General features: G+C 51.5%; 9 protein-coding genes across 9 annotated transcripts; 5 read left to right on the forward strand and 4 right to left on the reverse strand.

Moving 5' to 3' along the window:
• Window positions 1-888: 888 nt before the first annotated feature.
• BU25DRAFT_433634 (MFS general substrate transporter) lies at window positions 889-2,948 on the reverse strand (the record flags this gene model as incomplete). Its single annotated transcript, XM_033708793.1, has 4 exons — window positions 889-1,227; window positions 1,276-2,321; window positions 2,398-2,809; window positions 2,859-2,948. 4 exons carry the CDS (start codon window positions 2,946-2,948, stop codon window positions 889-891), a joined length of 1,887 nt encoding a protein of 628 aa, XP_033558632.1.
• Window positions 2,949-3,094: 146 nt separating this feature from the next.
• Window positions 3,095-3,475, reverse strand: BU25DRAFT_161361 (uncharacterized protein). The gene has a single exon (XM_033700723.1). The coding sequence runs from the start codon at window positions 3,324-3,326 to the stop codon at window positions 3,126-3,128; it is 201 nt and encodes a 66-aa protein (XP_033558633.1). The 5' UTR covers window positions 3,327-3,475; the 3' UTR covers window positions 3,095-3,125.
• Window positions 3,476-3,812: 337 nt separating this feature from the next.
• On the forward strand, window positions 3,813-6,617 carry BU25DRAFT_161267 (uncharacterized protein). The gene is made up of 3 exons (XM_033700721.1): window positions 3,813-4,037; window positions 4,090-4,414; window positions 4,470-6,617. Exons 1-3 carry the CDS (start codon window positions 3,962-3,964, stop codon window positions 6,250-6,252), a joined length of 2,184 nt encoding a protein of 727 aa, XP_033558634.1. The 5' UTR covers window positions 3,813-3,961; the 3' UTR covers window positions 6,253-6,617.
• Window positions 6,618-8,854, forward strand: BU25DRAFT_161268 (general substrate transporter). Its single transcript, XM_033700722.1, has 3 exons — window positions 6,618-7,180; window positions 7,230-7,561; window positions 7,611-8,854. The coding sequence occupies exons 1-3, from the start codon at window positions 6,982-6,984 to the stop codon at window positions 8,697-8,699; spliced, it is 1,620 nt and encodes a 539-aa protein (XP_033558635.1). The 5' UTR covers window positions 6,618-6,981; the 3' UTR covers window positions 8,700-8,854.
• Window positions 8,855-10,564, forward strand: BU25DRAFT_476697 (uncharacterized protein; the record flags this gene model as incomplete). Its single annotated transcript, XM_033710959.1, has 6 exons — window positions 8,855-9,421; window positions 9,520-9,571; window positions 9,616-9,768; window positions 9,853-10,318; window positions 10,489-10,516; window positions 10,560-10,564. The coding sequence occupies exons 1-6, from the start codon at window positions 9,241-9,243 to the stop codon at window positions 10,562-10,564; spliced, it is 885 nt and encodes a 294-aa protein (XP_033558636.1). The 5' UTR covers window positions 8,855-9,240.
• A 1,649-nt stretch (window positions 10,565-12,213) lies between these two features.
• On the reverse strand, window positions 12,214-14,018 carry BU25DRAFT_413664 (FAD-binding domain-containing protein). The gene has a single exon (XM_033707087.1). The coding sequence runs from the start codon at window positions 13,998-14,000 to the stop codon at window positions 12,585-12,587; it is 1,416 nt and encodes a 471-aa protein (XP_033558637.1). The 5' UTR covers window positions 14,001-14,018; the 3' UTR covers window positions 12,214-12,584.
• A 1,599-nt stretch (window positions 14,019-15,617) lies between these two features.
• BU25DRAFT_442093 (uncharacterized protein) lies at window positions 15,618-17,273 on the forward strand. The gene is made up of 8 exons (XM_033709275.1): window positions 15,618-15,788; window positions 15,847-15,872; window positions 15,927-15,963; window positions 16,017-16,087; window positions 16,140-16,162; window positions 16,218-16,377; window positions 16,428-16,531; window positions 16,577-17,273. The coding sequence occupies exons 1-8, from the start codon at window positions 15,641-15,643 to the stop codon at window positions 17,079-17,081; spliced, it is 1,074 nt and encodes a 357-aa protein (XP_033558638.1). The 5' UTR covers window positions 15,618-15,640; the 3' UTR covers window positions 17,082-17,273.
• Window positions 17,274-22,254: 4,981 nt separating this feature from the next.
• BU25DRAFT_296243 (uncharacterized protein) lies at window positions 22,255-23,818 on the reverse strand (the record flags this gene model as incomplete). The annotated part of the gene is made up of 2 exons (XM_033701909.1): window positions 22,255-23,683; window positions 23,730-23,818. Coding segments are annotated over 2 exons (1,518 nt in total), but the record flags the coding sequence as incomplete, so codon positions are not given.
• Window positions 23,819-25,159: 1,341 nt separating this feature from the next.
• BU25DRAFT_374384 (general substrate transporter) lies at window positions 25,160-27,461 on the forward strand. The gene is made up of 4 exons (XM_033704062.1): window positions 25,160-25,590; window positions 25,641-25,679; window positions 25,727-26,283; window positions 26,335-27,461. The coding sequence occupies exons 1-4, from the start codon at window positions 25,529-25,531 to the stop codon at window positions 27,333-27,335; spliced, it is 1,659 nt and encodes a 552-aa protein (XP_033558640.1). The 5' UTR covers window positions 25,160-25,528; the 3' UTR covers window positions 27,336-27,461.
• Window positions 27,462-27,544: the final 83 nt, after the last annotated feature.

Genomic DNA, 27,544 nt, shown 5'->3' on the forward strand with positions numbered 1-27,544 from the left:
TGGTAGAAGGAGACGAGGAGACAGTGTAATTTCGTGGACTCCGATACTGTATAGCAAGGTACAAGTACGTGTTTTGAGACGATTGGATTTGAAGAGGGATGGGAGGAGCCGGAGTGTGTGGTATTCTGCGCCGCCGAAGGTGGTCAGGGGTGAGGTCAGGATCCGATAAGAGAGAGGACTGGAGTGGGCACGGAGTTCGAAAATCTGGCTTGAATGATGAGATAAAGTGTTGATGTTTCCTCTACACAAACCGTAGCTTAGATAGTAACTAATACAACATCTATGCTATCCATTACCTGTACCCATTGACACAAAGCCTGGACATCTTAGAAGAAAGGCCTGGAGTTTGTCGCACCACGGTGGTGCTGAGAATGATTTTTCTGAAGACATACATCTGGTTCGCACACATGCAGACTTTTTCACGGTGATAATGCTCAACGTACCTGCAACGCGGGACTTCCCCAGGTTGATGGATCATCAGAACGAAACTTAGTATCCCGAAGAAGTTTGGAGATGACGTGCATTGAATTTCCGAAGTGTAAGAATCGCGGGTATGGTGTCGTTCCTGCGATCCGAGGATGTGGACAAAGCTAAGGCACGCGTGTGGAGCTGCGGAGGCGATTGTCATTTCTTCGCAAGCTCACCTCAACACCATGAACAGCGTAACATCACGCTTCTGCTCACCTGCATCTGCTTCCAGTCACACAGGCTAAGGTTTCAAAGTCATATTCTCCTTATGACACCCTCTCCTTGCGCGACCCAATCGCTTGTGATGTCATCGAGATCACAAAAAGGCAACGCTCAAAACACAGCACTCGAGCAATTGGAACGCCTGTAAACGAAGTTAGGATCCAATTATAATGAGAGCTATGTGGTCTCCCTTTTCCATCAGTTTTCTTCGTCCTCTCTTTGTCGCTGCCGATTGAGCTCGTCAATCACCTTCTTTCCGCACGCCAGCACCTCTAAGGTCCGGCTCTTGTTGTCGTGGTCTCTGGTTTCAGGCACGAGAAAGTACGTCACCACCGCTCCAGCGACCATGAAAGCGCTCATGACCTGCAACACATGACCGAAGTTCTCGCGCTCCCAGTCATACTGCTCACCCTGATTGTCGTTCTGAAAAGCATACGCAAGGAAGATCTGGACCACCCACGAGCCGAGTTTACCAGCTGCAGCGGCAATGCCGTGGCAAGTGCATCGATAACGCGTTGGAAATATCTCCGCTGGTATCTATGAGGTGTGAGCGGTGCCGGAAGAGGCTGACTGAGAAGTACTTACAATGAACGTAGTGACATTTGGACCTAGATTGAACGCGATGTGGCTCAACACGTACAGTACGATCAGACCGGACCGACTTGTGTCTAACAGCTTTGTCCACGCACTACCTGTTACGATGAAGAGTACAAACAACACCAGAAAACCCCAGAACTGAATGACCTTCGGCGACGCGTACTTGATTACTTTGATCATGAGTAAACCTCCGATAATGGTTCCGATCGATACCATGACTAGGGTGTGTAGGCTGTTATCGCGCAGCGAGTCGAAGACTTTTGGACGACCAACATTAGGATTCTGCCAGATATGGCTCACAATCTGTGGCGACGAAAGACCAAGCCCATAGAAAGCAAAGTCCAGAAACAACCACGCAAGCGAGGTTCCAAGGAGGTACTGCCAGTTGCCTTCGGTGATGAAGAAATTCTTGGCATCGGCCCAAGAGGCGAGTGGAGGGATGTAGTTTGGGTCGCCTGGTGGAAGTTCATTGCTCGAGGTCACGACAGGTCTGGTGAACGCTGTGCTCGACCTGTGTTCATCGTCATCGCTGTTGTAGTCTACAACGTCGTCTGGTGCAATCTCGGAGGCGCTGGTGGATGGCCTCGGCTGACCCTCGTGTGAAGGTAGGATTTCCAGCTCACCGTGCTCAGCGTCCAATTCCGGAGCCCCGTAGTAATTCTTGGTATCCTCATACACCGTCGAGGCATTCTGCAGGATGTCGAGTTTGTAGCGCGGACTTTCCGGGATAGTGAAGCGAAAACTGAGCGCCAAGACCGCAGGAATGATACCAATACCAATGACTAACCGCCACAAGCGATCGATTGAGCGGAAACAGTCTAGATCATCGACCCCGTCAACTGAACATGACATCTCGGTGTTCGTAATATACGGTCTGTAGCCCTCGACAGCCGCCAAGGATAGTACATTGGCGAGCAGCTGGCCCATGGGCTGAGCGAAGAACACCCAACTCATCATACGTGCACGAAACTTCCGAGGCGCAAATTCAGCCACTATGACTGCGCTGAGGGGATAGTCAGCTCCAATGCCAATTCCTACAACTGTCAGCGTGGATGTTCTTACACTTGGCGATTCAGTTGATCTTGAGCCAGGACAAGTTCGATCACTTACCCATGACTGCGCGCCACGCAATGAGCCAGCCGCTTACGTTCATACTGTTCTTCTCACCACTGGAGCTCATCAACAACAGCATCGTTCCTACGATGATTACGACCAACTCCATTCCGTACATCTTCCGTCGTCCAAGGACGTCAGCTGCGAAGCCGAATGCGATCTGGCCTATCATGGTTCCGGCAAGAGTCGAGCACATCATAGCTGTCTTCACTGAAGATGGAACCTGCGGAACGCCGTCATTGTCCAAGTTGTCTGGCCAGTAAACGTATCCAATCATGGGTGTTACCACGTTCAACGCGAATAGACCGAATGAGTCGGTCAAGAAACCTATCCCAGCGACTACGACAACCCAAACTTGGAACGGTGAGGCATCGATGGTTTGGAGAGCCCATTTGCGCCGTTTTGATTCCTTGTTTCATCAGCAAATCTTCAAACTTTCGACGGCATTGCTCACGTACCGGGACGCCTTGTTGACCCTCAGTCAAATCTTCAACACCAACGTGATGGCCACGAACGGTCGGCCGCTCCATCCATTTGCGAACGCCCATCTTCAATCGGTTACGGCAGATTGGGCCGAAAGGACAACAATCATATAATTAATACGTTCGAATGTCTGAGCGTATCCCCTCTGGCGATCGGTTTGTGGACAATGTGTATTTCTTAAAGCGCGACCTTGGCTTGGGTCGACAACCCTCAAATCATGCAGCTGCGTACTATTGTTCCCTTCAGCCTCCACCATGAATATTGGGTAAGGCATACTCAGGGGATCGTGCATCGCCTAAGATGGGAACGGTGCTCACCGGTGAGCTATACCTGTTCATATGATCTCGCGAACGCTTCCGGTTTGCTCCACTGGGTTTCATTCCTGGATATTGCGACGCCAAAGGCTGTCGGTGGCGTCGAATGCTATGCAAAACCGGCTTCATAGCCTCACTTCATATGCAACTAAATCGCGCGGTGACTGTTTGGAGCCATGGTCTACACTCAGCGATACCTGCGATGAAGCTGCACAGCGCACATGAATCGCATGCCCATCTCGCATGTTACGACTGGAAGTAGTTCTGCTCTTTGCAGAATGGCCTCAAGCAAGGGATTCACAGGCTGTAAGCTGTGGCGGTTCTTCGGTTTTCAGGTGGTCGTGTTCGAGAGACGATAATTGCCGTTCAGGGCCCCACGTGTTGGTCGCTCGCCATCTCATTGCTCGGCTGTACCCGCGCACACGAACATGCGCACTGCGCCTCACCGCGACCATATGGTTTTAAAACCATGTCTTGATAAGCCTCGACGGCATGTTCAAGGGGCCGGCATCGATGAGCTCGATAGCGGGCGCGTGCCTGGCCCGCAGCAGGTTGTCAGACACGCTGCTGAGCCACCGCTGCGGTCTGCTATTGGGGTAGCCCTGCCAGTTTTCCAGTTGCTGTCCGTTCCCATCTCTACTTTGTTTTCATGGGAGCCTGGAATTCAGGCGACAGCAGTCCCGGTCCTCTGAACGACGATACCAGTGCATGAGAAGCCCTAGCACAATCAAAGCTGCGCTTCAGCGCGGCGCAGACAAGTGATTATGTCGTTCGGCTTTAGTCCCTCAGATGTCGTGAAGCTAGTAGAAGTATCAACACGAGTCTACCTCGCCTTCAAAGGTACGCTGGCACGCCTTGAACCCTCGTCGATGTTTTGCTAAAAACTCTGCAGATGCGAACGAGAACTCAGAAGTCCAGGTGGAAGGTCTCGTGCGCGAATTCACGGCTTTCCACCATTGCTTGGTTGAGCTAGATGAGCTGATGAGAGAATATGGAAAACCGCTGCCATTCCCGTTCGATGATTTCAAGGACACGATTGACAGATGTGAGAAGAGCATCAAGCCGTATGCAGACAACCTCATCGACAAGAAGATGAACTTCACAAAGATGGTGTATACGATCAAATACATGGGCAAGGAGAAGGAGATCGATGGACTGCGGAAGCAAATTTCGGGACATTACCAGGCTTTGCAGATGTGCATTTCATTCCTGCAACTGTAGGTGCTCATCAGCACGATTTGCATCATTGGCCAGTCAGCTAAAACATGACAGTCGATTACACCTGGAGGCAACCAAGCAAACTCAGCGATTGCTTGATACCGCACCATTTCGGTCGATGAGTCTGGGTGGACAATGGTACACCTCGAACGCGTTCGCGAATGCATCGCGCACTGACACAAGAGCTCTCCCCGCCATGGATGATGCAGATGGGTTGTTCCAGGAATGGCTGGTCTTCAGTCGTTGGCTAAAGAGTGAGAATGACCGCATTGCGCAAGAAGCTGGTCTCACAAGACCCTTGTCTCTAGGAGATACCCCTGCGGCAGCACCCAGTGGGGATGCGCAGACGGCCGCAGTGTTGTATCACCTTCGAAGGGAGCTGGAAGACGCTATCGTTATCGAGGAGAATCGCGCAAAACGAGCAGCAGTGGAAAGACGTACGCACCTCGCACCTAGCGACGCTGTTCGACAGGAAGTAAGGAATCTGCCACCAGTACCTCAACGAACATATACCCTCGACACCGAGTTCTCGGGTATGTTCTCGGGGTTCGACGCAAATCCAAACATGAGTGAGTCGACGGCCACATTACGGCCAGGCGACACTACACCATCCCCAACGGCATCACCAGGTGCAGCACTACATGATCAGTCGTACTTCGGTCAGTTGCCTACCGGTCGCGTGCCTTCCATCTCGACATCGGAATCGAACTTCGCTACTTCGCCTACCTCAATGCGCTCTGGCCCAATCACCGCAGACACCACCCCTGAGTTAGATTCCTCGCACCCTCTCCACTCTAGGTTTTCCGTCACCTCGCTCATAACTCTCGCCCTTGGAGACAGCGCTCTTGAGTGGAAACGACTTTGCCATAAAGTCCAAGTCGAACGAAGAACATCTTCCGGACCTCCTGAGTCGCGTGAGTGCGACATCCACTGGCGACACAACGAAGATACAGGGCTTGCAATCCGTTCAGTGTACCGTTCGGGCGGGACTGTCAAGGTATGGACTATGCAGAGCTTCCCGGCAACAGGCCCGAGCATTCCGCTTACGACGTCTTACCCTGACGGTGATGTATCCATCGACTTCCCAAGAGCCTCGCATGGCCGGCTTGACAAGCGGTGTACCGACATAAAGTATACCTTCGGTGGGCAGGAAGCAACTGTCAAGTTGCAGTCTCTTCTTTATACCAACAACGGAAAAGATGCGGCGGAGCTCCTTTTCGATCGATGTGTTCTTACGGTGTCGTCGAACCTGAACAAACCTGAGTGTCGTAGAAAGAATGTTCGTCTCTGGAAGAGGTCAGAGGAGCACAACGGCAGAATGGTGGACATACTGGTGTTGCTGTTCTACACAAGCGCTCTGCCAGATGAACGGGCGCATTGGGTCGAGGAACCACACTACGCTTTCCAATGGCTAACCGACGATGTGTACAAGAAGAGCAGTGATAAAGTGACTTTAGTGTTCTCGAAGGAGCCGGGGAGGTGGAACAGAGACAAGCTCTTCCAGCGTCGGAAGTCATCGTCTGCATCGACAATGTCCGCTACAGATGCGAACTCAATACGGAGGGATTCTGGTCAGTCGACTCGGAGTCCACCACCCTCCCCTGGCATACCGAGTCTGGTGCGGTCAGGCACACACACCTCCGTGGCTTCGACGACTTCGAACAGGTCGTCTCGGTCACTGTTCGGCAGGTCCGGCCACAGTCGAATTGGCGATCTCAACCGCTTCCAGTACAGCGAACTGGAGATCAAGTTTCAGAGCAAGTCTGACCGCAATGATTTCATCGCGGTGTGGCAACAACATGTAAAACAACTCATTTCGCCGTTATCCAAAGATTAATTTGAAATGCGAATATGTCGCACACAACAAGTGCAGCTACGTTCATCATCGTCAGATCGCGTTTGAAGGCAATTTTGGTGTTGCTCATCAATTTTGATTACAGATGGCCGACGTCCGGTAAGCCGGGTTTTGGTGCGGTTTTCCGCGTGGCTTTGCCTCAGGCTGCCCAGTTCAGAGTCTACCACGCGCTACGGAAGAAATATCCCCGCATTCGAGCGAGCTACAACAAGCCAATCCACGCTATCGGAAGGAGTTCATATCCCCGCATCAACGACCTCCGAACAAGCTACGACAAGCAGCACTGTGCTACTGTACCCCAGGGAATCTATCCCCGCATTTCTGGAAGACCCGCACACATGGCAGCAGCCGATACACCACCGTCAAACTTCTCCATGTCAACCCACATACCGCGCAACTGAAGTCTAGAACTCTATGGGTTGAGGGAATATCGTTCTACCAGGGTCAGCTAGATCTCAGCCACAGTCTCGATCGTTCCTGTGTAACCTCAACTCCCGACTGTACAAACACGGTGTGGTAGGCAACTCCGCAGCAATCATCAAATGCCGACATGGCGACTGGATCGCCTCGACTAAATCTCAGATCTACAAAAGGTCCACTGCTACCCCAGGTTTTTGTTTCCCCAGATCATCGGATCAGTTTGCTAAGCACGTGACTCAAGCTTCATGACCATCGTTCCCCACTTCCACCGATTCTACTACAACCAGTACCATGGCCCCCACACTTTTTGAAAAGGAGACCGCTGAGGTCGACTTCAAAGAAAATATCCTTGAGCATGGTGGCGATGAGGCCGCTCTTGCTGTTGCTGAGCTTGATGCCATCGAGCAGACGCCTGTTTCTCGCTTCGTCTGGCTGGTCACTATTACATGCTCAGTCGCTGGTGCGCTCTTCGGTTACGACACCGGTATCAGTGAGTTCTTCAGTCATTCTACCTCGGAAGTCGTGTGCTGATGATGCAGTTTCTGCGGTACTGGTATACCTTGGCAAGGATCTCGACGGACGATTGATGAGCAACCAAGAGAAGGAGGCAATCACATCTCTTTGCTCAGGTGGCGCCTTCTTCGGTGCCATTCTGGCTGGTGTCTATGCGGACAGGTTTGGTCGCAAGATTGGCATCTACATTGGTTGTGTCCTCTTCACCGTTGGCGCTTTGATCCAAGCTGTCGCATACTCTTTCGCTCAGATGTGTGTCGGCCGCCTGATTGTCGGTTTCGGCGTCGGCAGCGCTGCTATGATTGCGCCGCTCTACATCGCAGAGATCGCCCCTACCAAGTACCGCGGTCGCATGATTGTAAGCTCTTGAGGTTGCCAATTTCACAAATACGCGCTAACCAACCCAGGGTCTTAACAACATGAGTATCACCGGTGGTCAAGTGCTGTCCTACGGGATTGGTGCCGGCTTCGTCTACGTCCCTCACGGCTGGAGATACATGGTCGGCCTCGGAGGTGTTCCTTCCATTATCTTGGCCTGCCTCCTCCCGTTCTGCCCAGAGTCGCCCCGCCAGCTCATCGTTAAGGGCCGCGAGGAGGAAGCCGCAGCTGTCTTCCAGCGTGTATTCTATAAAGCCACTCCTGAGCAAGTCCAAAACAAGATCAAGCTCATCAAGATTTCCATGGCCGAAGCCGAGCATGCAACCGAGGGCAAGACCCGCTGGCAGATCATCAAGGAGCTCCACACCAACCCTAGGCACTTCCGTGCTCTGGTTGTGGCTTGTGGTCTCATGGTCATCTCGCAGATGTCTGGCTTCAACACGCTCATGTACTACTCCTCTACCCTCTTCGCTCTCGTCGGATTCTCGAACCCCACCGCTGTTGGTCTCGTCGTCGCTGGCACGAACTTCGTCATGACATTCATCAACGCCATGTTTGCCGACCCTTGGGGCCGTCGCAAGATCCTCGTCTGGACTGCTTGGGGTATGAGCGCTGGTCTGCTGTCGGTTGCTATCGCCTTCCACTGGATTCCCGTCAACACCTCGACTCTCGAACTGGAGCAGAAGACTATCTCAGGCGCCGCAATCGTTGTTCTGGTGTTCATTATCTTCTTCGTCATCACCTACGGTGTATCGGTCGGCAACACGGCCTGGATGAGTACCGACTTCTTCAGCCAGGACGTACGCGCTATGGGCACCATGTTTCTGACTTGTTCATGCTGGGGATCCAACGTCATCGTCTCCTCCACCTTCCTCACTCAGATGCACTCGCTCACTCCGTCTGGCACCTTCGGCTTCTACGCCGCTATCTGTTTTATTGGCTGGGTTCTCATCATCTTCTTCTACCCCGAGGTCTCGGGCCTCACGATCGATGAGACATCGCAGGTCTTCGATCAGTCTATGTTCAAGATGGTCAGCTTCGCCAGGAAGAGGAGGCAGGAGCGCAAGGCTGCTGGCGCGCTTGTCAAGAATACTGCCAACATTGCGGTCGGCCACTAGTCTAGAGGCGCAGATTGCGGTGCCCCAGGGATTCTGGCTGGTTTGCATGACGTGAGATTGGCTAGGTGCAGAATGCAATTAAAAATGGCAAACGAGAGTGATGCATTCGAAGCCTTATTCTAGGTGAATAGCTGAATAGGCACATTTCGAATATTTATATCGCAACTACATGCATGGTCAGTGGAACGCGAGGCTCGAAGATGAATGGACTAGGCAACACAAAGAACGAACTTTAATATGCGGACTCTAAGAGGTTGTACCTGGGCCTTCTAGGGAACGTGCGTTTATCATGCATCGTCTATAGTCGAGTATGCTTGCCTGGCAACATCCTAGTTGGACGTATACAACGACCAGACTCGATTGTGCCTTTATATTGGAAGGGTCTGCAGGATCATGTCCGTCTTTTTCCAAGTACTTAAGAACTTCGATGAGTCTTGTTACCCATTACAAACGTGTCTCGCCGGCCTTTGTTGGAGGCAGGCGCTATTGCCGGTTCAGACTATTCAGGTCTACCTAGCGCGGCGATGTCGTTCTCGCAGTCATGTACTCCGCCCACGATAACGGAAGTGATATTCTCACTCTATCCTTAGGCACCATCTCGGGTTGGGCGCATACGTCTTTAGCTGTTGCTGCTGCTCGATTTGTGGAAGCAGGCGTACCCATCACTGTTGCCGCCGGCAATAATGTTCTGTTTGGCCTGTTTCTCACTTCTCCACCTAGAAGTGGGCAATGGCGCTGTCTCTGTCGCTTCATCCGCCTTAGTCAATAATCCCTTGAAGCTCGAGTTCTTAGTAGAAGGCACATGGACAGGCGGCAGCAGTACTTCTCAAATATTTCAGTGAACTCCCGGAGATCAGCATGCTTGAGGTAATGTAAGCCTTCCACTATCGGCGACAAGCTACAATACCAGCGATAGTGCCGAGGCGTGCAACACTCTGCCACCAAGAATACCTGACCTGCCTGACTACATAACATTGGTTCGAAGGAGAGGGTGTCTCTTTATACAGAAACTCGAGATCGCCGCAGCAGCCGGCGCGCGCCTCGTGTTGATATACGACAAGGCCAGAGGGTAAGTAAAATGCTTACAACCGACAATGACTGAGCTTGACACATGTAACAAGATGTCACGACAAATTAAGTCAGATGTTTAAAGCATCGAAGGCGTTGGCATGGTAACTGCGCAACAATGCGCACAATGGGTCGATCTTTTGGCGCCGAACAATACCGTCGATCTGAGCACCTTGGATCCATTTACTTTCCAAACTCTGACAACCAAGCCAGATACGCTACCCGGCGGTTACCTAAGCAATTTACCTCCTGGGGCCCCAATTACGAGCTCGACGTCAAGCCGCAAGTTGCAGCACGCAGGGATCACATCTTATGCACGTGGCGCAATGACCGTCTTGGACAGATCCAGCCTGCTTCTTCGCAACTCGGATCATGCTACACCAGCCCTGAATTTCACTATCCACAACCTGGGCTCACATGATGTTGCGTATTCTCTGGACCATATCAACGTTGTCACAGCACATACGCTCGACCTCGACTCTATCTTCCCATCGTTATTTCCACTTGAGCTTTTTGAGTGTGCTGCGGAGCTGCAGTTCAGTGAACAAAAGGTATCTATAGCAGCCTACCATCCTGAATGTTCAGGAAACTAAAATTCGGCGGAGGTGCCTCCCGTCGATATTTCCAGTGGGATAAAAGCCTCATTTGCTCTTACAATCTATCCATATGGGCCTTGCAGTCGCGTTAGTCGTATGATGCTGCAACCAGTGATGCTGCATAGCTCTTCGTAGCGCTACGAAACCAAAAATGTGAGTGAAGATCGATCAAGAATCACCTTGCTGTACCCCCTAGCGTGAACTTGCGCCGGAGCTGAGCCAAAAAATGACATCAAAGTATGCGCTTCTCTAGACGGCATTTGGCTATGCAGCGTGTTTGTTGGGTACGTTTCTCCCCTATTGTGTATGCTTACACATCCAAGATATTCCAATGATCGCCAGTACCGCCATTATCATCGTCGCCGCTACCCCGCTCTTCATGCGCTCGCGAGATACCCGTAACTCCTCAATATTTCTTCGCATCGGATGCTCGATATGGAAATGTGCATACACAGTTTGAACATGTAGGAAAAATCTTGTCATATTCGAAAAGCTGCCAGGATACGTGGGAAGTAGAAGTCTAACCTGTGTCTCAAACGGAGCTCGAAGGCCCGACCTGTCGATGCTTAGGGTCCAGTGAAAACAACGCCTGTTGATGAAGTTTCGATCAGAAACACCTAACCACTCCAAACAGACTGGAATCTGTCCCTTGCCTTCCTCAATTGTGGCCTCGATCATTACCATCTGCTCGTCTGCAGCAATGCTCGCCATGGCTACTTCACGCCCAATCATGCAGAGCACAACGGCACTGCTACGGCACCAACTAGCGCAGCGTTGATAAAGTAGACACCATCTTCGTCCTTCCCGGCGTGAGAGTCTCGACCAAGTGGAATAAGATGGCATAGTGCTTGTCCACCCGGTTGCGCTGGTGGCGCGCTCTGTGCGCCATCCATTCCTCAAACGGCAGTGCCTTTGCTGACATCTCACAGCGGCAACCCGATCGTTGCTGAGCCTTCTGATGCACCTTCGACACCCGATGCCACCTGCCTTGGGCACATTTCACACTGGACTCCTTCCCGCTTCTTGCGTCACATGACTCACGCAAGTTCACTATGAAATGAACATTCACTACAGCCTCTAGTGCGATCTTCCGAGAAAGTGTTGTGCCTGAAGACGTCGCTGGTTCTCTGTCGTACTTGCATTTTGAGCGGTGCAGACCTGAGTATTTGGACATGTCAGAACACTTTTGACGCGAATGGTGGACCAGATGAAAATGGTGCAAGACGATTCCGGCAACTGGTCGCTGCCCAGCCTGGAATCCCACGATCCAAACTGAAGCGCAAAATGCCTACCGTGTCCGTGCGCGTGCCGACCGGATTCGCGTGCTGTCACGGGTATACTCAGCCACGGCTGGGTATATAGACTATTCGGCCTCAGTGCTGCTATTCAGCACACTGTACCTTTTGGGCCGTGTAGCGCAGTGGAGCCGAGCTGTTGCCTCACATAGAGTATATATTAGGAAATCTCTAATATTAAAGTTATAGCTAGTATATGGGTTCTTATACTTTATTTTTTTTAGAAAATTTTATTAACTTTTGAACTTTACTCCTTCACAAGTAAAAAAATCAATTTAGTTGAATAGCTACATTATTATGATTTTTTTTCATAAGATTAAAGATAATAAAGGATCAAATACTTTTCAAGTAGAATGTATCTTAATATCTCTACTATTAGTGGAAATATTCAAGGTTCAACTTCTTATCCTTTGTTGTTTTTCTTAGTAAAACCCGGTCGTCACGCGAATCCGGCCGGCACGCGCACGGACACGGTATACAACGTCTTCTAGCTAAATAGCAACTTAGCGCAGTATTCCATCGTTCCGATAGTCCTACGGTATCGCTTACCGTGGCTATCAGTATTCTACAGCGGCCCACGCCGCTACATTTCTTGCCACTGCTATCGCGTCCATGTTCCGCCTCACGCGAAGGATCGCTGAAGGACCGCCGAAGAACCGCCGTGAAGCAGGCAGCTGTGCCACATGCACATTTCAGGGTTGGAAATGGGCTGCATGACCAGCGTACCAGGGTATGGCAGGCCACAAGAATGCTCACTGACCATAACACGCAGAAGCAAGCAAACGTGTACAGAAATCGACAAGCTTTGATCAACGGGCGTAGGATGCGTGCAAAGTAACTCAAGCAAACTAAGGACAACAGAAACACTGCATACACCCTTGACGCGATCAACGTGGTTTCGATTTGTACAGAGAGGTATAGATCTATTACGCGCGACACATGCGTCCGTCACTTCGGATGGCCCAAGCCTCACTGCCAACGCCGACCGTGGCATAGAACAGACCGGAGGGATCCCATTTCCTCTTGATGCTCAGCAATTTGTGGTAGTTCGAGCCCCAAAAAGTCGTCTGAAAGTTCGGTTGACGCCAGTCAGCCTCATTCACGTACGACCCACTGCCCGGTGTTGCAGCTTCAATAAGCGGTTGGATGACGTTGGTCATCTTGTCTTGCGTTGCAAACGCCTCCGACCATGGCGCTGTGAAGTTCCACGGAAGTGTGAGGGTTGCATGCACTATGGTGCTACGCCAGGCTGGATGGACCGAAGTCGTCTTCTCCGAGCCAAAAGACTTCACGTCTGTTCCAACGCCGATCCAAGTCACGCCCTTCTCCACGATGGCTTTCCAGGTTTCTGTGATGTTGCTCACGACGTTTCGCGGGATCAAGCGCGTTCCATATTGGGCGATGCCGACCTGGATGTTTCCGAGGGGTAGGGGACCAAAGTACTTGTCATAGTGCTCGTAGTATGTGTCGAACTCGCTGTAACTGACGGTGTAGTTTACACCTTTGGAGTCGAGTTTGGCGACAAAAGGTGCAAGGATGGTCTTGACCTCGGCCGCAGTTTTGTTGTACGCGTTGAGCGGGGAAATCATAAAGAAAGAGGAAGTGAAGTAGTGAACCACCATGGTTCCTGCATCGACCATCGCTGGTAGCTCCTCGTGGAATGCCTGGATCGCGTCATAGAAGACATCCTGGGCGTTATCGGTGGTGAAGAACGACAAGGAAGCGCCACCAAACACAGCTTCTTTGTGTGCCTTTACAGTCATCGAAACGACAACACCATATGTGCTACCGCCACCACCGTTCAAAGCCCAGTACAAATCAGAGTTCTGGCCCTTGTTGGCGTTTACGAGTTTGCCACTAGCTGTGATAACTTCCCAGCTTAACACGTTATCAGCAGCAAGACCGAAGCTGGTGCTGATCGCTGAATGGCCTCCGCCTTGGGTGTAACCGCCAGCGATGCCAACGGTAGGGCACTCACCTCCCACAACTACCAAACCCTTGTCGCGGGCAGCGGCCATGATCTCAAATCCCTGAACGCCAGCGCCGACCTTGAATGCTGCGCCCCTGTACCCCGATCCCTTGTACGCCGGGATGTGAGAAATGTCTTTCAGGTAGTGTGTCCATACCGCCAATGAGCCAGCACCTGTGGAGCGGCCAAGATAGTCGTGTCCAGTGTTGCGAACAACAAGACGGACATTCTTCGAGGACGCAAATGCGATCGCTCGCTGGACATCTGAAGATTTAGAAGCATTAACGGCATATCTGACGTAGTTACCAAGCTCACACGGGCGGTCTTGGGGTTGGAAGGGATCACAGCTTTGGTTGGCGAAAAACGGTGCCATCACCGAAGAGGAGGACGTATAGCTGTGAGGTGTAAATCTTCTGTCTAAGTCCAAGGCAGACCGTACTTACTGAATCTTTTCAGATTGCCATTGGCTTTTGAGGCTCTCACAGGTAGCGTTGTCGAAGTTCGCACCGTGGCATGGGGATCCAAGAGGCACCGTTGCCACGAGCCGTCCGCCTACTGTTCTGTTGAATTCATTCCACACTGACTTTGACGGCCATGTCTTGTCCCCGGGAAACGTCTTGCACCGGCTTGAGGGTTGGACGTTGGCAAGAACGGCGCTGAAAAGCGTGAATGCAAGTACGGTAAAACGCATGATGATGGCCTCCTGGCGCAGATATAATGCCGGATTACACTGGACTGTTCGCGCGACTTCCAGCTTGATAAATATAAGAAAATCCTTCCAAGTCTCCGGCCCGCGCGTGACGACGAGGCTAGTATCGATCTAGGACGCAGCACTTGCTGGGTATGCCGCGGTCAGACATCTCAGCATCGGGAACTAATCTCCGGCCGTTATGAAATTATGCAGTCGTTCGATTGCAGGCTGGCCTCGGAGCATCTGATCCGGCGCACTGGGACTAGATCATTGTAGCTGCCGCCCATGTCACGCTTGGGAATCTTGACAGATCGTCCAGCCATAACTTGGAGCAGAGGCGCAGTTCAACCTTGGTCACAGTAATGCAGAGCATGGGCTGTACCGACTTAATCATGCCACCATTCCAGAGTACAATAGGTACCTGCAACAAGCAAAACATTCTACGGTGTCAGACATAAGTAGTGTAGCTAGTTCATGCAGTGGCTAGTAAGCAAAGTTGACTTACTTAGTTTTTTACAGCAGCGTATAGAACACATAGTAGGGATAGTCTGCAACTACAGCTACTTTTGATTGGTGAACAATAAGCAGTTGGAGTTTTTGCGTTCTCGGTTATATCCCTGTTATCCGGGGCCCACCTACACTGTGCTCAGTACTCCACACCAGACTTTATCTGGAAGGTACTCCGGAGGGCCAGGGACGGGCCGGCTTAGCATCTCGTTTGGACCAAGACATGCACCGACCAGCAGGTCTGGAAGAACTACGCCGCACGGCACAGCTGTTGCCGTCCCGTCTTGAACAGTGCTTGCAGCGTCGCGCCGCAAATCCTTGCCCTCAGGACTAATGCTCTACGCAAAGAGCATGTGGACTAACGATCCGACCGACGATGAACGGTCCAGTCGAAAGCTGTAAGCTGCAGTATGAGCTACCTCAACATTGACGGTTTCCCTCGAGTATGGAACCTGCGCCAATCTGAGTTTCTTTGGAATGGTTGAAAGCCAACCTCACTCTAATTTGGCCCAGTTGGTAAACCATGCATAAGCGCCAATCCTCCGAAAAAGCAGCGAAAGCATCCTACTTTGCGAACGTGGTGCCTTCTCGTCCCTGAACAGGGTCTGTGACCTTCGCATACGATCATAGGTTGAAAGAGATTGCGAGCAATGCCCAGTGGCGGTTCCTGTCGACTGTTTTGGGAACCGGTTCGTCAGCTATGCTTTTGGGTCGTGGACCTCATAACGTGCGCTCGTCTCCGAGCCCGTTCACAACATCGAATCGATCTTGCCTACCTCAAGCAAACGTGTCTCCAGTGAACCTGCTACAACGCCATGGGTTGGACTTACAATACTCCGGATCATGTTGCAAATGATGGCCCGCAGATTTCGACTGTGGCAATCGTATTGACGACGGTGTCCCTTCTGGTCTTATTGTTGCGATTCTACGTTCGTGGCTGTATGCTCAAGGCGATGGGAGCTGGTTCGTATCTCTTGAGTCCAATCTTTTTCGTGCATGGCCACTGACTTACGCCTAAAAGATGATTACGTCCTAATCTTTACCTGGGTGAGCAAGCACTGCGAGAGTTCACGAGGGACTTGCGGCTGATACTGGCAGTAGCTTGCGGCTTGCGGCTTCGCTGCTGTGTCCATCGTCCGTGAGTTCATCACGCCTGTTGTTAAATGCAAAGAATCATCTGACGTTCCAAAGAAACCAGATGGGGTCTTGGCTTGAAGCATTTAGGAGATATGCCGAAAGAGAACGTCTATAACTTCGGACTGGTAAGTGTAACTCCGAAAGGTTGTGTACGAGAGTTTCACTAAGCAAAATCAGATCCAATACATAGGTGCACCGTTGTGAGTTGAGGTCTCTCGACACAGTGCACCGAATGGCAGCTACTAATTTCCACAGCTACATATCGAGTATTCTCGGCTTCAAGATGAGTCTGTTGTTGACGTACCTCCGTTTCATGACCAAAGGCACTGCACGTACCGCTACGATCGTGGTCATTATCGCTTGCGTGATGTTCCATCTTTCGTTCCTCCTCGTTCAAACCAACTTATGTCAACCGGCAAGTCATGACTCGAACCTTTGAACATCCGCCAGCTAATGCGACAAAAGGCTGCAAAGCAATGGGATCCTAGGATCACTTGGGGCAGATGTCTGCCTGCTGTGCCATTCTATACCAGCATGGCATCGTTCACGATCTTGTTTGACATCACGGTGTAAGTGACCAGTCCGCGGTCGAAGGCATGAGCTTATAATCTCAGTATGCTCCTACCGTTCCCGGTGCTGCTCCGCAGTCATATTCAGAAGCGAAAGAAGGTTGTTTTGTTGGGTCTTTTAGCCCTGGGCACGTTCATTACAATCATTCAGATAATTCGCATTCGAACCGTCAAGAATCTCGCCAACTACCTCGACTCGGCGAGCCTGATCATGTGGTCAACGGTCGAGAACAACCTTGGCATAATTGTGGTGTCCATACCGACACTTGGACCTCTTTTCAAGTACTACGCTGAGAAGACACACAAGGGCTCCACAGCGAACTCTACCAGTCACCCGCAGTCACTATACGCGCTGAAGTCACGATGCGGCACAAAAGAGGGTTCTTTCCCGCTCAGTAGCGGTGTCCACCAAGCAACGCATGTTCGTGGTCCATCTGAGGGAACAGGAAGCGAAGAGTTCATCCTTTGTGATATTGCTACAATAACAAAGAGGACAGAGTTTACTCTTTCAACTTGTGTCAAAGGAGAGCCGCATTCGGTCAAGTGTTAGCCCAGATGCCGAAAAGCTTTGTAAACGTTCCAGGCTTGTGAGGCATGGTTGTTTGAATGGAGATCTTGTGATTGAGCTAAGGCTGTACAAGTGATGAAAGTGGAGGATCTCCTCAAATTTATATTTATCACTTGCAACGTGTTGCTTCGCTTGCTGGTGGTAAGCTTTCACTATCTAGAAGAGCATCTTAAGATTTAACTTTGTAAAGAGATATGTTGTATACCAACAAGCTTAGGTAGCAATATATTAGGAGGTATGGGATCAGTAATTTGAGCGATGCGATCTCTTTCCTCATCCTAAGCGTCCTCAACAATATGAAGGGCAAGCAACACTTCACCAAATCACAGAGATGCAAGGACTGGTAGGCCCGATCCTGTACACAGCAGTCTTATCACGACCGGATATGTCTTTTGCAGCCAGCTAGTCAATTCAGTTCGCCATGAACCCTTCACCAGAACACCTGCGTTACGCGTATCAAGTTCTTGCATATCTCCAGTCCACGAAGTACTATACCATCGAGTTCTTGGGCTCAGTGAGTCACCTCGGAAGTAGGAACGAGCGATAATCCCGAGACTCGAAGATCCATACAGGGCTACCTCATGAAGCTGTTCAATGGACCGATCATGTGGCAATCATCAAAACAGAAGACTATAATCACGTCAACAACTGAAGCTGAGCTTGCTCCCGCTGTCACACACAGCGAAGGAGACAACTGATCCATACCGGCTGTTCAAGCAAATACAGTTCGATCCCGAGCACCAACCTTGCATACTCTGTGACAACCAGCAGATAACAGGCCTAATTCAGAAGGACAGACCACAAACGTCATCAAAGCTGAAGCGCGTCATATCCATAGTTTATGGCTGAGACAGGCCTACAGAGACGGTACTGTTGCAGTTCAATGATTTCAGACGAATGAAATGCCTTCGGATGGCTTCACTAAACCTCTCTCAGCAGAAAATCACATTCAGTTCGTACGTCACCTAAGCCTGGTTGATATGTCATCGCGGATTGATCCAGACCCAACTCTGATGACGGTCAGACCTCATCCGAAGACAGAATGAGCTCCGAGGAGTGTGTCGCAAGCCAAGCGCTGTTGTGAACATTAACTGTATCACTAAGCGTGCCGTGTGATGGCCCGAAGTATTCAACACACGCACACTCTGCGCATTTCCACAACTATAATGCTCGCGCCCGACCACACGGCACACTCATATTGACTCTTCCTTCAAAAATGTAACTGCCTGACAATCGTCGCATACGTCACAAATTGGGCTTGTACATCGGGATACCGTAATATCTACATCCAACTCGATCAGACGGCAACGTAGTGAGATTGTACAAACGGCAGCGACATAGTTTCGAGCCGGTTGGGAGACACTCGCGCTGGGCATCCTTCACCTCTACACCCCGAGAAACCTTCTGCTCCTAAAACTAGCGCGTCTGGCAAGAGTGTGGCTAGCAACGTGGGGAATGTTGAACCCCTCGGCAAACATCGACTCAAGCACGTAGTAACCAACGGAGGTCATCCAGTCATTACAGGTCGAAATAGAGCGCCACGAGGAGCTGCGGCATGCGCGCGCGATCGCCGCAGGTTGAGGCCAGAGCATGTAAGCAGCTCAGCAGAAGCGCCAGCCCAGCCATGACAGCCCAGTCTTATGCATAAGAGTAACTGTTGTCTGATCCCGCGCGAGGCTCTCGACGCTGCGCAGGCTGGTCGCTGCCATGCAAAATGACCTTACCCAGCACCACATTCCCAGTCGTACAACACTTTTGCGATGGGTTGCCAAAGCCTACGACCAGCAGATTGACGTCGCCAAAGCGGTGATTCGTTCGGCGCCAACGCGAATCAACTTTTCTTTTGATTTGTGGACGTCAGGAAACCAGCTCGCGCACTTCCTCGATCATTCGGGCGCACCGCAGACTGTGCTACTGAGCCTCCCTCGTTAAAAAGGAAGCCATTGCGGCCAGAGTATCTCAGGACGGTGGCCGAGGTCATCCGCGAGTTCGACATCGGCAGCAAGCTGGAGTACTTCGTCACAAACAATGCCTCAAGCAACACCACATGCCTTCAGTTCCTCAGGGAAGAGTTCGGCTTCACGGGCCCCGAGCACCACGTGCTCTGCGCTGGCCATATCTTGAATCCTGTTGCAAAGGCAATTCCCTTTGGAAGCGACGTCAACGCATTCGAGTTGGAGCTACAGAATCTTTCTTTTGTAGAGCACGAACTTGGCAAGTGACGTAAGAAGGGGCCGACAGGGAAACTGCACAACGTTGTTAGGTACATTACGGCATCCCCGCAGCGCATCGAGGCTTTTGAAAACATCAACGAAAGAACAATGCTGATATGGAAAATGCTACCGTTTTGAAGCTTGTGAAGGTCAACTTCATTCGGTGGAACTCTTTCGATGACTGCGCAGAGCGTGCTAATACGCTCCGTGTCTCCATCGATGACTTCATCGAGGAAGAGCGTGACAAGTGGATAAGTCCCAGGAAATGCCCGGAGCTGAGGCGACACAGGAGGCGGTATGTGAGATGGAGGTAGCCACCGGTGCTGCAAGATCAGCTTACGTCGGTCAACCGGGATGTAGTGATGCAGTACTATGAAATACCCCAGCCTTTCAGCAGCGCAACCCTGCTCCTTCAAGGACAAATCGAAGGTTGTAACGGCGCCATATGGCAGAGGCTTCCTGTATTCGACCAATTGTTGAACCATCTGGAGGAGAAACGTTACAGTCACCGGCCAGCAGGAGATCACAACGTGGATCAAGCATCAGAGGCGTCACCGAGTACTGAATACCTCACCGCCGAGCACCATTTCAGTACCAACATCAATCTTGCTGGCAAAAGCTGGACGAACGCTATACCCGGCTTGATCAATTACCGATCTTTTCTGCTGCTGTGGTGTTACATCCTCATCAGAAATTGGCGTTGGTTCGAGAAACACTGGGCTGGGGCCAAGAATGGGTAGATCAAGCCAAGGTCACCATCGAGCAGGTATTGAGGCGCTATAAGTACGATGAGCTTTTAGATGACAGACCGAATCCGTCGAAGAGGGCTTCAACCCAAGTGGATCAGTGGTCGGACGATGACCAGGAACTGCGAGCGTCTGTGGACCAGTTGGAACAGTATTACGCGGAACCTCCTCATGACAAATCACTGCCTGTGAACAAGTCACCGATTTCTTACTGGATTGGCAAGAAGGATGTGTGGCCGCAGCTAGCGGCAATGGCACTAGATATATGTTCAGTACCGGCAATGCCGGACGAGCCCGAACGTATCTTCTCACAGACTGGGCACCTACTGTCGCCACATCGGAGTCGTTTAACGAGCAAGTCGATGCAACAACTTATTTGCATGAAAAGCTGGCTCAAATAGGGAGTGGCTCACCTGGATGGCAGTCCTTTTTTTTGGAGAAAACAGTGGCTATGATAGAGTCATGAAGCGTGACTTCCGACTTAGATGGATCGTCGGGCGCTTCTGACGATGCATACGATGGCATGTAGGCAGCGGGACTTGGCGTCGCCAAGGGTCAATCTATCAATCAATCAAATTATCCATTGCTTACGTTAGCAATCAATCAATCCATAGTTTCCATCTCAATCAATCAAGTCGGCGCTCTGAAATTTGAACTGATTGATTGTGTGCATTTACTTGCCCGTCATAGCATCCTTACGACCACTCCATCCTCCTCCCAAGTACGAAGCGTCTCCCCACCTGTCACCTGCTGCTTCCCGCAGTGTCTTGCAGGTCTCAGGATACCTATCGCAGTGCAGCAGCACATGTAGCACTGTCTCATCACTACGTCCACACTCGCATGCCGGACTGTCTGCAAGCTTCTTCCTGAACAGACAAGCGTTCAGCCCACAGTGCTCCGTCCGAGCCTGCACCAGGATGGATGCCTCGTCGGAAGTCGACGCTCCGTAAACACGGAGGGTGTGCTTGTCCGACCAGTCTTTGTCCGTCTTCCACGTGTAGTATTTCACAGGGATATCGTCCTCATTCGTATGTAGGTTCTTCGCCCGCTCTGCCTTGACCAATCGAAGCACTCCCGACAACTCGCGCACCCTCTCGGTCGGGGCGGCTGTGAATTCACTGCCGTTTCTCATGGCTTCTTTCGCGTGGAGGAAGATCGGACTTGTGTCTATCCTTCATCATGCGACCCTCGAGGAAAACTTTGAACGCTGTCGTGATGGCGGCTGGGCCGAGGAGCATGATCGCGCGACCTGCTTCGGCGGCGGCTTTGATCCTGGAATGCAGCAGCAGGAGCCAGGCGTCTTCTTCTGTGTGGAAGAAATGATTGGTTTGCCTTATTCGTGGTAGCGGCTGGGTGATGGTTTGTTCGTCATTATGTACGATGTTGGCCTCGTGCGTGCGGCCAGATGTTGCTGATGGTCCGCGTAGGTGATCAAGCGCAGTAGATGTACTTGCGCTGTTCGCTTGCAGTACACTTACTGCTGTAGCGGCTGGAGTTACGACTTGCTTTGATGGACCACCTTCGGCTAGTGCTTGGGCAGGGCTACTGTTGTCGTTCTCGAGCGATGCGTACCCGGTCCAGCCCGCGTAGCAGAAGTAGAATTCATAGTCCAGGAACTTTCCCGGCATGTCGTTCGCTTCTCCGTCGCCGTGCTTAGCAGGGCTCAAACCATCGTCTATCCTTTCCGATGGTGTCGCAGTAGGCAGGCACCTAGTGCGCTCTTCATTATGGCGCTCGAAAAGTGCGTCAACTCCAGCGACGGCTCCTGTGCGCAGCATGTGCCATGAGCAATCGCGTGGAACCCAGCCAGAACCCTTGAGTATCCCAGTCGTGAATCTCGACATCCTTGGTTGACTGACAGGCAGTAAAGCCTGATCTTTGAAACCTTGCTGCGGTGTCGGTGTCGCTTCTGACATCTTGACGTTGACGGCTTTAAGGGTGTATTCCATGTCCATGTTGTTCGTTTTCGGCCGCTGAGTTTGTACGCTTCAGGTCGACTGCAGGATTGGTGTAGTTGCCTATTGTGTAGGGGTCATTAAAGCTTTTCAATGGGAAGGAGAAAAGGAGTCAAAGTCATTGCACGATCAGCATGGTAGCTTGCTTGGGATGAAGTGAAAGCGACTCTTTGCCACCTTCACCAAGTGTAAGTCGTTCACTCCAAGTCTGCGTTGCTGCCATCGCAAGATCTTTTGTGTACAAGAAGTTCGCCTGGAATCCATTGTACTCATCAACATCGGTCCCAACACTGCTCATGCAAAGCCTCGACGCTTCTGTGGGCCAGCCGTTCGCATCGACTTCCATTTCCTCGATTTCGATCACACGCTCAGCTACGATTCGGTGCTGCTCCGGATCCCAGAGGCCTTCGCGCGGCAGATCAAGGTCCAGTAAACTAACAGCTTGGCGGCGCGTAGTAGGGCAGCGACAACGTATGGCAGTATAGAAGAGCGCAGGGATGAAGGAGGTGTCGAAAGTGAAGTTGGCGGCAGCATTGGATGCTCGACTTGGTCGGCGGCGGCGGTCCAGGTCCAGCGAGTTGGTCAGATCCCTAGCGTGCCGAACAAGAGCTTGGAAGTTGGCGAGGTGCGCGTCGAACGACAGTTGGGTCTTGTCCATTATACAAGAGCAAGCGGTGAAGCTGGAGCAGTATCCAAGCTTGAGGGCACTGATAGCCAGCATGTCCCTCTTAGATAATTCTTGTGAACTTTCGAAAGCTTGCAGAGCTCGCAGCCAAATGCGGTGGCGCTCCAGAATAAGATCTCGGCGCCTGTGGTCTGCCGGTGTTACTGGCGTCAACCCGTACAGCTTGACTGCCATATCCCGCGCTAGCAGAATGGCTGCGTTCCGCAGATCAAAGAACGAAGACCGGGCATCGATTAGGCTGGTAAAAGCATGCCCTTGGAAGTATTGTGGGCAAGACTCAAGGAAAGTGAAGTCTTTGTCAAGGCTTGCGCCGTAGGGAAGAGCAGATGCCAGAGCTTGAGTAAGGATAGGCACCAGTGTTTGTTCGATCATGTTTGATCGCACGCTGATTCGCACCTGGCGTGGTTCAATTGCCTGTGTCAACGAACCAGTCTTGTTCTGTTGTCTCAGCTCGGCCACGATGTTCAATCCACTCCTGATATGAGTGAACGCTGTGTGGGGTTCTGCTTGTAGGAACTCTATGCAGGCGAAAAGCAGACAGATTACGAGTCCTACTTCCGCTGAAAACGCTGGCTGAGCCATTTGGTCAACAAGGTGTCTGATAGCCTTATTGTAGTTTGACCAGAACAGCCTGCGTTCAGACTTGTTTTCGTTGGCTGCAGTTTGCCGAGCATGCTGCAAGCTGCCATTCTCTTGCTGGTTCAAGTGCGCCAGAGCTATCAATGCACAGCGAACACCAGGATCAGCATGTGCCATTTGCAGTATTGTGCGCGACCAGAACTCTGTGTCGAAACGACCAGAGAGCATAGGCCCAACACAATGGTAGTAAAATTCCAAGTAGTGAACATGACCGTCAGGCTCCACAAGCGTTGTCAGCGCTTGGCTCGGAGTCAGCAGTCTCATGTGAGCATAGCCGGACACTTGTGTTTGGTAGTCGATCTGATTCAGGATGTAGCCATCGCAAGTGCGGCCTGTACTGGTGCACCTGACTTGGTGAGCAACTAGAGTTGCTTGCGTTTGAGCAGACGTACTTGAGGCAACCGGGCCGCTTCTCGTCACATTTTACACGGCGTATCCTGCATGTCTTGCAGCCAGTTTTGACCTTGGTGTGGAATTTGCGAGGAGCTCGAGAAGGTTTGACATCCTTATATGACCGCATTCGACCAATTTGTAGGTCGAGGTTGGGCAGGATGAACATCAGATGAGATCGAGGTGATGAATTCTGGCGGTGAACGCGAGGCTGCCGTCCGGAGATCCTCTGCGGAGCCTAAGATCGCTTACGTAACCTGCTAGCGCGCTTGGGAAACAAGGGTGCTGCCCCAAGATCACTCCTTTATCTTCTATGACGACGACCATCAAGATGCGATTGCTGCACAACATTCATAGACCAAATATATGAATTGATCAGACCTGACGCGTCACCATGCCCACAAGTTATGGGTTCTGCAGCACTGCACGAAGACCTCGTTGCTGACAATGGTGACGGTTTTCACCGCGGGGCGTCTCATGGCCAGCTGTAGGGCATCTCAAGGAAGAGGAAGCTCCTACCCAATTCAGACTCCCTGAATGCCTGTGCAAAACTCCCACGGAAACGTTCTGTCACTGCCTCTCAGTTATGTCGTACGCGCAAGACGATATGCAACAACGGCCGACCAGTGTGCTCGAAATGCAACGAGCTCAATGCGCGTTGCTTCTACAAGGAAGACGAGACAAGTCCTGCCTAGTGCGTCATACATTGAATCAATAAGCCTGATCCACGACAACACAAGCCTTAACTCTGACCAGGATGTATTATATACCTCCTCGCTGTACAAAGACTAATCATTTCATCTATGGACTAGGCACACTTGCGTTTTGATGGTGCGCTACTCCATCTAAAGGTTTTGCTAGATGTGGTGCATTTCCAAAGACGAGCCTCTTCGTACAGTCAGCGCAACAATTGAATACATCAGACAACTCCAAACTTGTTATTCGCGAATTACGTCCGGCGCTGTGAGTGTGATCCTATTTTGAATTACTCGTGGAACATTCGGCACAGTACGCAGCGACTGAGCCGCAAGGGCGTAATCAAAATGCCGACGGGTGGCCTTACGCACGATCCACTTGTCCTCCCCGAATAGCCCCGGCCAATCGCATGTGAGCGCACAACATACATCGCCATCGTCAGACTCCAGATTTCGCGCGTGGGGGTTCTTTGACGCCGCGCACCTAGGAGAAAAGCTGCATGGTCTCGATGGGACTCAACATCCGAGGCAAACTATCATGTTGGAGTGAAGATTGTACGGTTATTCTGCAAACTCTTGTCGCGGAGGTTTGTGCTCCGATGGAGCAAGGGTTTCTGGCTGTGCGCGAAGCTTCTGTTCACGTGGAGCCTCCCGAAGCCTGCAGCAACGGCACGGCGTGTTACCGAGTTCGATGGGCTTCGTGCCGCTGATGCTTCCTCTCTCCGAACAACGCGTACTGTCACCATCAGCGTGCAGTCTATCAATCGACTACTCCGCATGCACTATGGCTGCTGACGAGTGCTACTGCCCTAATATTTGGCAGTTGCTCGCTTCTTTAAACATGCTGAAGGCTGAACATGGGGCTCCACTGTAGGATCCCATGGGGAGCGTTCTCCACGTTCATGACAATGCGGATCCCACTATGACATGGTTCGTTATCCCCGCAGAATCTTTGGTTGAGATCCACATATAAAGTAACATCATACCTTGCTTCGGACCACACGAATCTGCATTTTCTTGGCAGCTTCTTCCAGCCCATTCGTCGCTCTCTTCACAGTTACTCGGGATTCTGTCAATTGTTGCGCACCCGGAAGGCAGTTGTCGATATGGAGAAGATCCACAAGCTTAACGTTGTGCATCGATATGAGAAGCGCAGTCTGCTCATAGCGTAAGATCACTTGCCATGAGATACGTGTTGGTAACTCACAATTCACTCAGGATCAATTGTATCGCCGGTCTCTCCATCCTCTTCTTTGGGTATGCACAAACACCTTCGGTCGTAAATCATCCTCTGACCTAAACAGTTATGACCAAGGAATGATGGGCGGCGTCAACACCGCATACGACTACTACACCCTCATGGGTTTCGGTCACAAAGGTGCCGATGGCGAACCCGTTGTCGATGACGCCCTGCTTCAGGGAGGTATTGTCTCTGTCTACTACCTAGGAACCCTGGTCGGTTGCTTGATCGGAGGATCTATCGGTGACCGTTACGGACGTATCAAGACCATCTTTACTGGTGCTGCGGTCGCGAATGTTGGCGCTTGTCTGCAGTGTTCGGCCATGAACCACGAGTGGATGATCTGCGCGCGTCTGGTGAATGGCTGGGGAACTGGCATCCTCAACTCTATCATTCCCGTTTGGGCAACCGAGACAGCTGAACACACCTCCCGTGGTCAATTCATCGCTATCGAATTCACTTTAAACATCTTCGGTGTCGTCATCGCGTACTGGCTCGAGTATGCCTGCTCTTTCTACGGCGACGGCACATCCTCCTTTATCTGGCGCTTCCCGATCGCGTTCCAGATCCCCATGCTCATAGGCCTCATGGCCGGCGTCCTGTTCTTCCCGGAGTCTCCTCGTAAGTGTTGCCCTTATTGTATTCTCTCATCCTTGAACTAACTTCAAGCAGGGTGGCTTGTAAAAGTCGGTCGCGAGTCCGAAGGTCGCTATGTGCTTGCTCGACTCCGTGGCGACACGGGCGCCGACAGGGAGAAGGCTGAGGCGGAGTTCCAAGACATTGTTGCGTCCTGCGAGCTTGAGCGATCCAATTTTCGCAAGCAGAGCTATTTCCACATGCTCTTCGGTATTGGATCTGGCAAGATGCATACTGGTAGACGTGTGCAGTTAGTTATCTGGCTTCAGATCATGCAGGAGTGGGTCGGCATTGCAGGCGTCACCATCTATGCGCCCACAATCTTTGGAATCGCTGGCATGAGTCCTGCGAAGCGGCAGTGGATTTCCGGACTGAACAACATCTTCTACATGTTCGCCACGCTCATCTGTGTCTTCACGCTCGACCGTATCGGTCGTCGCTGGAGTTGTTACTGGGGCTCCGCTGGTCAGGGCATCGCGATGGCGCTTGCTGGTGCATTCTCATACCTCGGTCAACAGGCGACGAACAACGGCGATGCCAGCAAGGCTTCTGCGTACGGAAATGCAGCTGTCTCCATGGTCTTCATCTTCACTTCCATTTTCGGCGCGACATGGCTGACAGTTCCATGGCTGTACCCCGCTGAGATCTTCCCCTTGGAAGTCCGAGCCAAAGGTAACGCCTGGGGAGTTGTGGGCTGGTCCATCGGTAACGGCTGGCTTACGCTGCTTTGCCCGATCATGTTCGGCGCGATTGGTGAGAAGACGCTGTATATCTTCGCTGCATGCAATGCCATCACAATTCCAATGGTGTGGGCGCTGTATCCCGAAACGAACCAGCGCACGCTTGAGGAGATTGATTTGTTGTTTGCGAGCGACAGTATCTGGAACTGGGAGGCCGAGAAAAACTTTAAGAACCTGAGGGATCAAAATATCTATGAGCATGGTAATGGGTCGAAGGAGGATGTTGAGTCAGTGGACAAAAGGAGAGGCAGTGTTGTTCGGGGGACGAGCCTGCACGTGGAAGACAGTAAGTTGTAAGATGTTCTGCGTGTTGTTTGTTTCTCATGTTTTTGCTGTAGTTCCGCTGCTGGCGTTTTATGACGAACAAGAATAGCGTTACTGCATCCGATCTCGAGCCTCCATTGTGTTGCATAATGCCTCCGGACAGAGTTCGTATGTATGAACCCTACATCGTCCGAGGAGACCTTTGCAAACATCCAATGACAAGAGTTTGTGTACGCATTGAC

This window comes from Macroventuria anomochaeta (genome assembly GCF_010093625.1).
Source record: "Macroventuria anomochaeta strain CBS 525.71 unplaced genomic scaffold BU25scaffold_31, whole genome shotgun sequence".
Taxonomy (NCBI): Eukaryota; Fungi; Ascomycota; class Dothideomycetes; order Pleosporales; family Didymellaceae; genus Macroventuria; species Macroventuria anomochaeta.